Source organism: Nicotiana tomentosiformis, chromosome 11 (assembly GCF_000390325.3).
Source record: "Nicotiana tomentosiformis chromosome 11, ASM39032v3, whole genome shotgun sequence".
Lineage (NCBI taxonomy): Eukaryota > Viridiplantae > Streptophyta > Magnoliopsida > Solanales > Solanaceae > Nicotiana > Nicotiana tomentosiformis.
Genome location: NC_090822.1, coordinates 85414143 through 85425986, shown reverse-complemented (window position 1 = coordinate 85425986; position 11844 = coordinate 85414143). Strand labels below are relative to the sequence as shown.

Genomic DNA, 11844 nt, shown 5'->3' with positions numbered 1-11844 from the left:
TCGTACAATGTTAATAATGAGATATATTAGCGAAATTTGTACGCTTAAATCTGCATTGCTCATAGCGTTTTGTGTCATTTAAGTACCTAAAGAGGAACTTTAGAATAATGCCATTGAATTGGTGAAACTCTACTGGTTGCTAATAAAATGTTTAGGGATCAGGTACAATACGCAAGCTACAATTTTAGGAAATTGGGATCGCAGTAGAAGCACATTAAAATTCCTAAAACAGTTCCAATATCTCGCGTACTTGGAAATGAGAAAGGTATATCAATATTAGTCAACATATAATAACTTGAAGCGACGACCACAGAGGGGTTGGTCTAGCATTGAAAAGCTGGAGAAACAACCTTGGAAACCAGGTTAGAATCCTAGCAGAGATGACACTAGATGAATTGTTCCATTTTACCCAAGTCTCGGATGGTAGAGTTACCTGATATTTGTGTTGGTGAAAAGTATAAGGTACTGGTTTAATTAATCGAGCAGCACATAAGCTGACATAGATATCATTATTATACAACAACAATTACGCCTCAGTCCCGTACAGTAACTTGAAGCAACAACTTGCATAATGATACCTGCAAAAAACTGGAATCGAGAGTAATGTTCAAAGCCTAAACTGAGATAGCCATAAACACACAATTGAGTGATAGAATTGCAAGTGATTGGAATCCATACGGATTTGATGCTTCACTCAGGAAGAAAACAAGCAGAACCACTAGCCTTTAAGTGCTGTTCGTCGTGATTAATTAACTTTTGTTCAGATTAATTAATTAGCAATCCGCTCCACAACTTCAAAGTTTGATCGGGGAGAGAAAGATTCAGAAAAACAAAAGTAGAAAACAAAAAGTGATACCTCGTCAAACAGATTTGGGAACCATGTTTGCCGTGCACCTCGTCAAACAAAAAGTGGTACCTCGTCAAAAAATCCATCATTTCCTTGATCTGTCAATCTAACTTAGCTTGAGCTCAAAGACACCTCAAAAATTGCTGAACTTTTATCTGCTGTGACTTCAGCTTTCTTTATGCAGTGCTTCAATCTCTGTGCAAAACTCATATGCTGGATCTTTTAGCTGATTTTGATGAGCATAAATATCATCACCAAGCAGGCTCATCGACAAAATTTTGCAAATATAAACTGCTGCAGTTATCAGCTATACTAAATAAAACTGTGGGCTGGAACCTTGTGTATTCCAGCATCTAACATTGCTTTTCTCAAGGCAGCAGCATGATCCCACCTCTCTGCCCCAGCATAAATGCTTGAGAGTTGCACGTATCGCCCAGAATGACTCGGTTGCGACTTAAGCAATAGTTGTGCTACTTCATTTCCCAGCTCAATGCCTCCATAAAGTCTACAAGCACCCATCAGCGCACCCAAGACAGTGGCATCAGCTTTAAAAGGCATCTTTTTTATAAAGTCATATGCTTCTTGCAGTAGCCCAGCTCTCCCTAAGAGATCAACAACACAACCATAATGTTCCATCTTAGGTACAAGTCCAAATTCATGCGACATTTTTTCAAACAATTTAAACCCCAAATCAACAAGCTTGGCACGCGCACAAGCTGATAGAACTGCCACGAATGTAATATCATTTGGTTGCAGCCCCCTTGCTCTCATCTTCTCATACATCATTAATGCCTGCTTCTCTCTACCATTCAAAGCTAGGGAAGAAATCATAGCATTCCAAGCACAAACCTGCTTGATAACCATTGCATCGAATACCTTTGAAGCATATACCATACAACCCATCTTCCCATAAAACGCAATCAACGCGGTCGTCATGAAGACACTCAACTCCTCATTCTTTACCATGTAAGCATGTACTTGCCTCCCTAAATATAACGCCACACTAACATCCAAAAACGTGAAAGAAGAAAGAACACTAACAAAAGTAGCCTCATTTGGCTTCATTAAACCACACTTCACATCCTCATGAATCATCATTCGCTGGAAAAACTTAACAGCAACTTCAGAGCACCCATTCTTCATGTACCCATGAATCATACTAGTCCATGAATAAACATCTCTGTAAGGCATGCGAGAAAACATCAAAAAACCCAAACCCATATCCCCATTTTTCCCACAGGCATCAAGCATCGCATTATAGGAAACAACGCATGGTTCAGGAATTTCATCAAACATCTTGTGCGCACTCCCGAGTTCACACGCGTGAGAATACAACCCAATAAAAGATGTACACACGTAGGGGTCACTCAACACCCCTCTTCTCAAGACTTGACAGTGAAGGGGTTTGCCTATATGGGAAGCCAAATGGGGCGGGAAAGATGATGCTGCTTTGATAAGGGAAGGGAAAGTATGGCTATTTGGTTGAGCTTGATGAAAAAGCATGTGTGTGAAAAGGATGAGAGTTGTTTGAGGCTGGGAAATGTTGAGGTAAGCTCTGATGAGAGTGTTATAAAGAAGTGTGTTGATCCATTGAGAGGTAAGGAGGAGACGGCCACTGGTTGTGAGAAGGGAATGTATTTGCTTGATTTGGTTTGAGTGTTTGATGAAATGCTGCAGAAGTTGGAGCATATGTTCTGGTTTCTTTGGGTTTGGCATTCCAACAGACTAATCATGTCAGAACCTAAGCTAATACGCAGTCAAAGACATTTTTCACCCAAAGATGCGTACTGTATACCACAAAACAAAAGAGAACAACCATGTTTTCACTGTCCTTCGATACTTCGGTTGCTATGTTGCAATGTTAATACTTTCTGGTTTAGTAATAGCCGCCACAAAACCAATTGACTCCATATTCTACTTCATTCGAAAAGATTCAACAGCATTCTCTTTACTGTCCTTGAATGTGTCCAACAGATAAATTGAGAAAAATGACAAAAATGAACAGGTAGGTTTGAAGTTGTCCAACCACCTCGAAGCAGTTTTAATTTTCCAAATTTGCTAAAAATAACAATTTTAATCTCTGCCAAATATTTAATAAACTCCAGTTGTTATATTCAACAAGAACTGTGAAAAATATAATTATTGAAACTCACATTTGGAGGTACAATTGTTTCTCAATTTTTGCTGCTTTTTGTGATGACCCGCCACGTCACCTACCCGCCACGTCATCATGCCATATAGGCACCATTTGGCATACATTAAAACCATATGGAAGCTTGCACAGGAGGAAAGCTAGTATTTGTGAGAAGATTCTAGATAAGTATGGACATTTCCTTTGAAAACCCCTAGATGTCTATGGATTTGGTAGGAAAGTCTTTGGAATTTTCTAGGCTCGTAGAGAATTATAGAGAAAGTATTTATCTTGTAAATATTAAGGACTTGTGTAATAATTAATATTTATACTCTAACCCCAAGGAGACTAGTATATAAAGAGAGTCATCTATTTGTAATTCACCAAGAAAAACAATCGAGTTCTCTCTGATACAAAAGTTTTATTTGGCAATTCTCATATGTTCTAACATTACCTTAGCAATCTTTAGTGTAGTAAGGCTGACCTTGGCATAGCAAGAACGTGAGCAAGTTGTGCAAAACCGCGAGCGAATTGTCAAGTGGCGCACGTGTAATTAGTCAAAGACTAAGGACGTGACATTTTGGTCTATTTTTAGTGTTGTTTACTATATATTTTTTTTGACTAATTCTGGTGTTTGATGTGTTTTCTTTGTCCAATAACTACCTTTTTGGGTCAATTTCTGGTGTCAGGTACAGTTTTTGGTACTCTAATTCTTAGCTACCGTTTGGCCATAAAATTTGGGAGCTTTTTTTCAAATTTATTTTCAAACATATGTTTGTTTAAAGATTTTTACCATTTTTTGGGCATATTTTGAAAAGAAAATTTTCAAATCCCAAAAACAACTCTAGAGTAGTTTTTGAAGTTTTCTACTCACAAAACTTCAAATTCTTTTTAAGTAAAATGCATGTCCAAACATAATTTCAACTTTCAAAATTTATCTTTCATCTCATCTTCAAAAACTCATGTTTTCAACTTTCAACCAAATCTATGTCCAAAAGCTAGCTTAATTTGACAAGACTTTCCTAGCATTTTTTTTTTGGTTAATTTTTTTATATTTTAGAGATTAATTTATACCTACTCCCGTCTCCCAAAGATAAAGATCATTTTTATTATTTTCTCTATAAATTACAATCTTTTTAAATGAAAAATCCTCAAGTATCTGTGTTGCCTAAGCACAAGTCTTCTAATGATTCGATTCTAGTTGCCTGGAGCAAAGTCAAAAATCTTGTTTATATGTAGGACATTTATATGATCCGTACTTGTTTATATGTGGAGCCATTTACCGAAATGTATTTGGTTGATCATATCAAGATACATGTTGTCTATATGCCAAGAAGGAACCAAAGCAATGTTGATTTTAGCTGAAGGAAGGAATCTGTAAAAGGGACATAACGATTAATATTCAAACGACAAAGTTGTTGATCTACTGACCAAGCAATAGGAAGCCGGCTAAGCATGTACCATCGGCTCTGAAGCTCAAATTTCGGACTTTTAAAATTAAATTTAACCTTACGGTCTTAGTTGGTAAAGGAGCAGAGTAAAGGGAAAAAGGCTTGATGTGTATCATTGATAAAGTGCACTTTAAATACAAGTGAATTGTGTATCAGTAAAAATAAATGAATCATATCAAAAATTAAAGTTGTAAGAATCAGAAAAATACAGTAAAGAAATCAAGAATAAAATATACTTATTTGGTAAATATTCTATCCTAATTTAGCTTCATTATGCCCCCACAAGTTAGGGGGTGGTGGAAGACCCCTAACTTGGACACAACAATGTTACATCTCGTACTTTAATATTAGGATGAGTTGTAGTAATCCATATGAGCATTCATGAGATTATAGAGGATTTGTGACTATGTTATTGTAAGACCCCGTAAGTTTAACAACCTTGATACCGTTATATACATTTGATATGGTATTTTGAGTGGAACATTTTTGTAAAAGAAGGTTTGAAAAATATGATTTTATATAGTTATTAATATTACTACTTTCAAAACATAGAATATGAGAAAGTTTATGAGATTTTCTTTATTGTAAAGATAGAAATTATTTTCTCACAAGAAAATAAGGTTATTTTTTACCATTTTAAGAATTAAGCGTACGAAAATTTGTACTTTTTATATGAGATTAGGAAAATTAGAAGTTGAAAAAATATATGTATTTTTACATGTATGTTTTAATAAAATAATAGTGTATGTATTGATTTTATATGGTACCGCATGACCATGATAGTAAGGTGTATAAGTTGTGTAAAAAATAAGTAGTATTTTAAATAATTTGAGATAATTTTTAATTATGTGAATAATTAATTAATTATAGGGATTAAGTGAGAATTTTGGATAAGTACTAGGGGACAACCTCCACGTGGGAGTATGAAATTTTGGCAGCAAATTAGTGACTCTTTACTTACCTTATTAGGTGGCAAAAGCTACACATATAGCATTTAAACTTCTTAGACGTGAAGATTTCATCAAGTGATTGTGGTTAGATGAAATCTATTCTAGACTTCTTTTTATTTTATTTCAATAGGTGTTCATTCCATTTCTCTGTGTATAAAGAATGAATCAAAAACGTTTAGCATCTCTTAATTAATAGCTAATTCCTTCATGTTGAGAATTCATGCCAACACCTTGAGGGTAATTCTTTTGAATGTGATCCAAGTCTAATTCTTCATCTACGACCTTCTCGAGCTCTTATGAGTAATTAAGGTATGTTAAGGCTAATCCTTCTTTCTTTTGGCATGATCCAAGTAACGTACGTAAACGTAATGTTATTTCATAAATAGTTCTACTCTTAGTAACTAAGAAGGTCTACGTTATTCATTCCTGTAAAAGGATATTCAAGCATGTCCAAGTATGTATATAGTTCCCTATTGCTGTATTTTATAAAGATATTAATGTTTATAATATAGTGATACATGCATCTTCATTCATTTACCACCGTGCTACGGCCAGTTGGGCAGTCATGCATATTCATTTACCATCGTGCTACGACCGGTTGGGCAGACATGCATATTCATTTACCACCGTGCTACGACTGGTTGGGCAGTTACACATTTACCATCAGACTACGGTCGGTCGGGCAGTCATGCATTTACCATCGGGATACGACCGGTCGGGCAATTACCACTGGTTGGGCAGTTATGTATCATTATTTACCACCGGTTGGGCAATTATGCATTTATCACCGTGCTAAGGCCGGTCGGGCAGTTACCATTGATCAGTTTGGCAGTCATGCATCATACGATATGGATAATAGTCTCAAATATAAGCATTATATATATAAGTATGTTGCGTATGCATATACAGTGGCACTTCAGAGATTCATGTTGATTCTTATATCTCTTTAATTAATGTTGACTTATGGATATGTTTCAGTTCTGCCTTACATACTTAGTACATTATTCGTACTGACATCCTTTTATTGGGGACGCTGCATTTATGCATGCATGTATAGATAATCAGTTGGACAAGCCCTCATAGTAGACGAGGTTAGCATTCAGCGAAGGATCGGTAAGACTCTACTTCATTCGGAGTGCAGCCGAGTTTATAAGTCATCGTGTCAGAGTTTTGTTACAGATTTATGGGTAGGTTAGTACCCTGTCCCATTTGATGTCAAATAATCTTAGAGGCTTTGTAGACAGAGGTTCATTTTGTACAGTATATCAGAGGCCTTGACGACCTATATGTATTCATGTTTTAAGAAAGATGGTTCATCGATACAATATTTTCCTATTTACAGTTGTATATTACGAGTTGTGGTCATATGGGCCCAAGATAGTTACAAAAGGTATGAGTTCAGCTAACTCAACCTATGTATGTTCTAGTTTTGGTCGAACGATCATGAGTTACAGAATGATTCGCTCAGGCCAGCACGACACCAGGTGCCAGCCACGCCTCCCCAGACTTGGGGCATGACAAAGTGGTATCAGAGCAAGTCGTGTCCTAGGGAGTCTATAAAGCCATGCCTAGTAGAGTCTCACTTATGGGTGTATTGCGAGCCACATTTATAATTGAGAGGCTATAGGGCATTTAGGAAATTTTACCATTCTTTTGTTTCCAGATCGTTCCATAGAGCTGAGTCGTAAGAAGTCAGTATGAAGCTTTCGCCAGATTTTGTATGCACCAGAGGTGCATGTATCACAGTAGAGCTTTAAGGTGTAATTTCCATCTATGTGTAAGGGAGGTTATGAAAGAAACAGAAGATACGATGCGAGATTGAAAAGTGAGTAAGGTAAAGGTGAAGAAAATACGAGATACTCAAGTACAAAAGATTGTGAATAGTTGAGACTTCAGATAGAGGTTGGATTTTAGTTTATTACACAGAGGAGACCCTAGCAAAAGTTTTGTAAATCTCTAAGAGTTAACATTCGAGGACGAATGTTTCTTAAGGGGTGGAGGATATTACATCCCGTACTTTGATATTAGGATGAGTCACAGCAAACCATATAAGCTTGAAGGGATTAAGACCATTCATGAGATTATAGAGGATTTGTGACTATGTTATTGTAAGACCCCGTAAGTTTAACAACCTTGATACCGTTATATACATTTGATATGGTATTTTGAGTGGAACATTTTTTATAAAAGAAGGTTTGAAAAATATGATTTTATATAGTTATTAATATTACTACTTTCGAATATGCTTTAAACTATACACAGAATATGAGAAAGTTTATGAGATTTTCTTTATTGTAAAGATAGAAGTTATTTTCTCACAAGAAAAGAAGGTTATCTTTTACCATTTTAAGAATTAAGCGTACGCAAATTTATACTCTATATATGAGATTAGAAAAATTAGAAGTTGAGAAAATATATGTATTTTTACATGTATGTTTTAATAAAATAATAGTGTATGTATTGATTTTATATGGTACCACATGACCATGATAGTAAGGTGTATAAGGTGTGTTAAAAATAAGTAGTATTTCAAGTAATTTGGGATAATTCTTAATTATGTAAATAATTGCTTAATTGTAGGGATTAAGTGAGAATTTTGGATAAGTATTAGGGGACAACCTCCACGTGGGAGTATGGAATTTTGGCATCAAATTAGTGACTCTTTGATTATCTTATTAGGTGGCAAAAGCTACACATATTTACACTTCTTAGATGTGAAGATTTCATCAAGTGATTGTGATTAGATGAAATCTATTCTAGACTTCTTTTTATTTTATTTCAATAAGTGTTCATTCTATTTCTCCAACAACTAGTAACGGCAATGAACTTGTGTATAAAGAATGAATTAAAAACGTGTAGCATCTCTTTAGTTAATGGCTAATTCCTTCATGTTGAGAATTCATGCCAACACTTTGAGGATAATTCTTTTGAATGCGATCCAAGTCTAATTCTTCATCTACGACCTTCTCGAGCTTTTATGAGCAATTAAAGTACGTTAAGACTAATCCTTCTTTCTTTTGGCATGATCCAAGTAACGAAACATAAACGTAATGTTATTTCATAAATGGTTTTACTCTTAGTAACTAAGAAGGTCTATATTTTTCAGTCCTGTAAAAAGATATTCAAGCATGTTCAAGTATGTATCTAGTTCCCTATTGAGGTACTTTATAAGGATGTTAATGTTTTATAATATAGTGATACATGTATCTTCATTCATTTACCACCGTACTACGGTCGGTTGGGCAGACATGTATATTCATTTAACACTGTGCTACGGTTGGTTGGGCAGTTATATATTTACCACCGGACCACGGTCGGTCGGGCAGCCATGCATTTACCATTGGGCTATGGTCGTTCGGGCAGTCATGCATTTACCACCGGGCTACGGCCGGTCGGGCAGTTACCACCGATCAGTTGGGCAGTCATGTATCATACGATATGGATAATAGTCTCAAAGAGAAGCATTATATATATAAGTATGCTAAGTATGTATATACGGTGGCACTTCAGAGATTCAGGTTCATTCTTATATCTCTTTAATTAATGTTGACTCATGGATATATTTCAGTTCTGCCTTACATACTCAGTACATTATTCGTACCGACGTCCTTTTGTTGGGGACACTGCATTTATGCCTGCAGGTATAGATAATCAGTTAGATGAGCCCTCATAGTAGACGAGGTTAGCATTCAGCGAAGGATCGGTAAGACTCCACTTCATTCAGAGTACAGTCGGGTCTACAAGTCATCGTGTCAGAGTTTTGTTACATATTTATGGGTAGGCCGGTACCCTATCCCATTTGATGTCAAATAATCTTAGAGACTTTGTAGACAGAGGTTTATTTTATACAGTGTGTCAGAGGTCTTGACGACCCATATGTATTCATGTTTTAAGAAAGATGGTTCATTGATACAATATTTTCCTACTTACAGTTATACATTATGAGTTGTGGCCATGTGGGCCCAAGATAATTACAAAAGAAATGAGCTCAGCTAACTCGATCTATGTATGTTCTAGTTTTGATCGAATGATCATGAGTTACAGAGTAGTTCGCTCGGTCCCGCACGACACCAGGTGCCAACCACGCCTCCCCAGATTTGGGACATGACAAACACATTGGGTTTGTGCTTTGGATAAGGGCTTTGTAAGTGGATCGACAAGCTGGTCAATAGAGTGAACATGAACTACGCGGAGTTGTTGACGCTGAACTTGATCTCTAACAAAATGAAAATCAATGGCTATGTGTTTCATTCGACTGTGGAAAATTGGAATTTGGCACAAGTAGGTGGTGTCAATTTTGTCACAGTGGATAGTTGGTGTATCCTCAATAGAATTATGAAGCTCTTTAAATAGATTGGTGAGCCAATTTGTCTCAGCAGCAACATGAGCAATAACACGATACTCAGCCTCAGTTGAAGATCGCGCGACTGTTCTCTGTTTCTTTGACGACCAACTGATGGATGTTGAACCAAGATAGATAACATAAGCAGAAGTAAATGTATGATCATCTTGGTCACCTGCCCAATCGGCATCGGCATAGACATGGAGGGCAATAGTCGAGTCAAGGCGAAAAAAAAGTTTGTGATGGATAGTTGATTTGAGATATCGAAGGAGGCGCTTCACTGCTTTCCAGTGTGTATGAGATGGTTGATGCATTAATTGGGAGAGCTTATTAACAGCAAAACTTATGTCGGGTCTAGTAAATGCAAGGTACTGGAGTTTGCCAATTGCACTTCGATATTGTAATGCATCTGTAGAAGAGGATCCATCATTCAAATCGAAATGAACTTATGGAGGATAAAGGTGTAGAGACACCATGACATTCCTGCATAGAGAAATCCTGCAAGACATCCATTATGTACTTGGTCTGAGAAAGAAATAAGCCATCCGGGTGAGGAATTGCTTCAACGCCTAAGAAAGAGTGTGTGTGGGGGGGGGGGGGGGGAGGGGGAATAAGATCTTTGATAGAGAAACGGTTGGAGAATGCCCCTTTAATATTGTTAATGGCCTGCAAATTATTTTCTGTAAGAACAATGTCGTCTACGTAGACGAGCAAGAAAATAATAGTGTCCTGAGCATGTAAGATGAATAAAGAGTGGTCAGAATGAGCCTTGCAAAAACCAACAGAGATAAGAAAATTTGTAAGCTCAGTGTACCAAGCACGGGGTGCCTGCTTTAGGCCATAAATGGCCTTGTTCAATCTGCAAACATAATTCGGGTAATTGGGATTCTCAAAACCTTTAGGTTATTTCATGAAGACTTACTTTGTCAGTGTACCTTGTAAAAAGGCATTGTTTATATCTAATTGATGAAGGGGCCACATGTTTTGTGTGGCGATGGCAAGTACTGTTCGTACTGTTGCTGGTTTGACAACGGGACTAAAGGTGTCAGCAAAATCGATTCCAGGCCGTTGAGTGAAACCTTTTGCAACAAGACGAGCCTTGTAATGTTCAATCGAACCATCAATTTTACGCTTGACATGAAATATCCATTTATTCTCCACTATTTTTTGGTGATCCGATGGTGGGAAAAGATCCCATGTTTTGTTGGTCATGAGAGCTTCAAACTCACTTTGCATAGCTTTTCTCCACTAGGGGTCCTTGGATGCTTGTTTGACTGTAACTGGTGGTATTTGGGATGTAAGGGTGGCCATGGACGCATACTTTGGGTTGGGCTCAATTATTTGATATTGGGAGCGAGTGACAGGGCGACGTGGTGGTGAAGGCTGTTTAGTCTCAGAAGAGATGTCAAGTTTAGTTGACTCGTACTATTGGGGAATGGAATCTGAAGAAGAGCGTGTGTGTGAAGTAGCATGGGGAGCACACTAAGTAGTAGGGGAAGAAGCATCAAGAGGGGAGGAATTTACCTGATTGTGTTGGACACCATTGTATTCTGACTAAGGGCACACAACTATTTGAGAAGAAGATAATGAATCTGAATTGGATGTGGAATTAAACCAGGAGATATTATGATAAGATCCTTTATATTTGGAAAAAAATATTTTCATATGGAAAAATATTTTCCAAGAACTTGACATCTCTGGAGAAATATATTTTTGAGGATTCGGGATCAAAGCACTGATGACTGTGAGAGTGGGTAGAAAATCATAAATAGACACATGGTGTAGATCTTGGTTCTAGTTTATTTTTGGTATATGATTTTAGCCAAGGATAGCATAGACAACCGAACGTAAAAATTGAGAAAATATTAGGAGAGGTACTGGAGAGAGCTTGATATGGGGAATATTACCAATGGATGGTGTAGGAAATCTGCTAATTAGATAAACAGCAGTTTGGCAAGCAAAACTCCAAAATTGTAGCGGTAGAGATATTTGGTGAAGCAGGGTTCTTGCAGTTTCAATAATGTGCCTATGACGTCTTTCATCTAAGGCAATTCTTTGAGGGGTACATGGGGGAGAGGATAAATGTTGAATACCAAATTCAACAATGAGTGATTTTAATCCTT

The 11844-nt window shown here is 36.9% G+C and overlaps 1 protein-coding gene and 1 long non-coding RNA gene across 2 annotated transcripts; one reads left to right on the top strand and one right to left on the bottom strand.

Moving 5' to 3' along the window:
- Nucleotides 1–255: 255 nt before the first annotated feature.
- On the bottom strand, nucleotides 256–2920 carry LOC104117755 (putative pentatricopeptide repeat-containing protein At1g10330). The gene is made up of 2 exons (XM_009628876.4): nucleotides 857–2920; nucleotides 256–588 (listed from the first exon to the last, which is right to left on the bottom strand). Exon 1 carries the CDS (start codon nucleotides 2561–2563, stop codon nucleotides 1160–1162), a length of 1404 nt encoding a protein of 467 aa, XP_009627171.1. The 5' UTR covers nucleotides 2564–2920; the 3' UTR covers nucleotides 256–588; nucleotides 857–1159.
- A 2549-nt stretch (nucleotides 2921–5469) lies between these two features.
- Nucleotides 5470–10199, top strand: LOC138900796 (uncharacterized). The gene is made up of 3 exons (XR_011412069.1): nucleotides 5470–5688; nucleotides 8669–8897; nucleotides 9021–10199. It is a non-coding gene; the product is annotated as an uncharacterized lncRNA (long non-coding RNA).
- Nucleotides 10200–11844: the final 1645 nt, after the last annotated feature.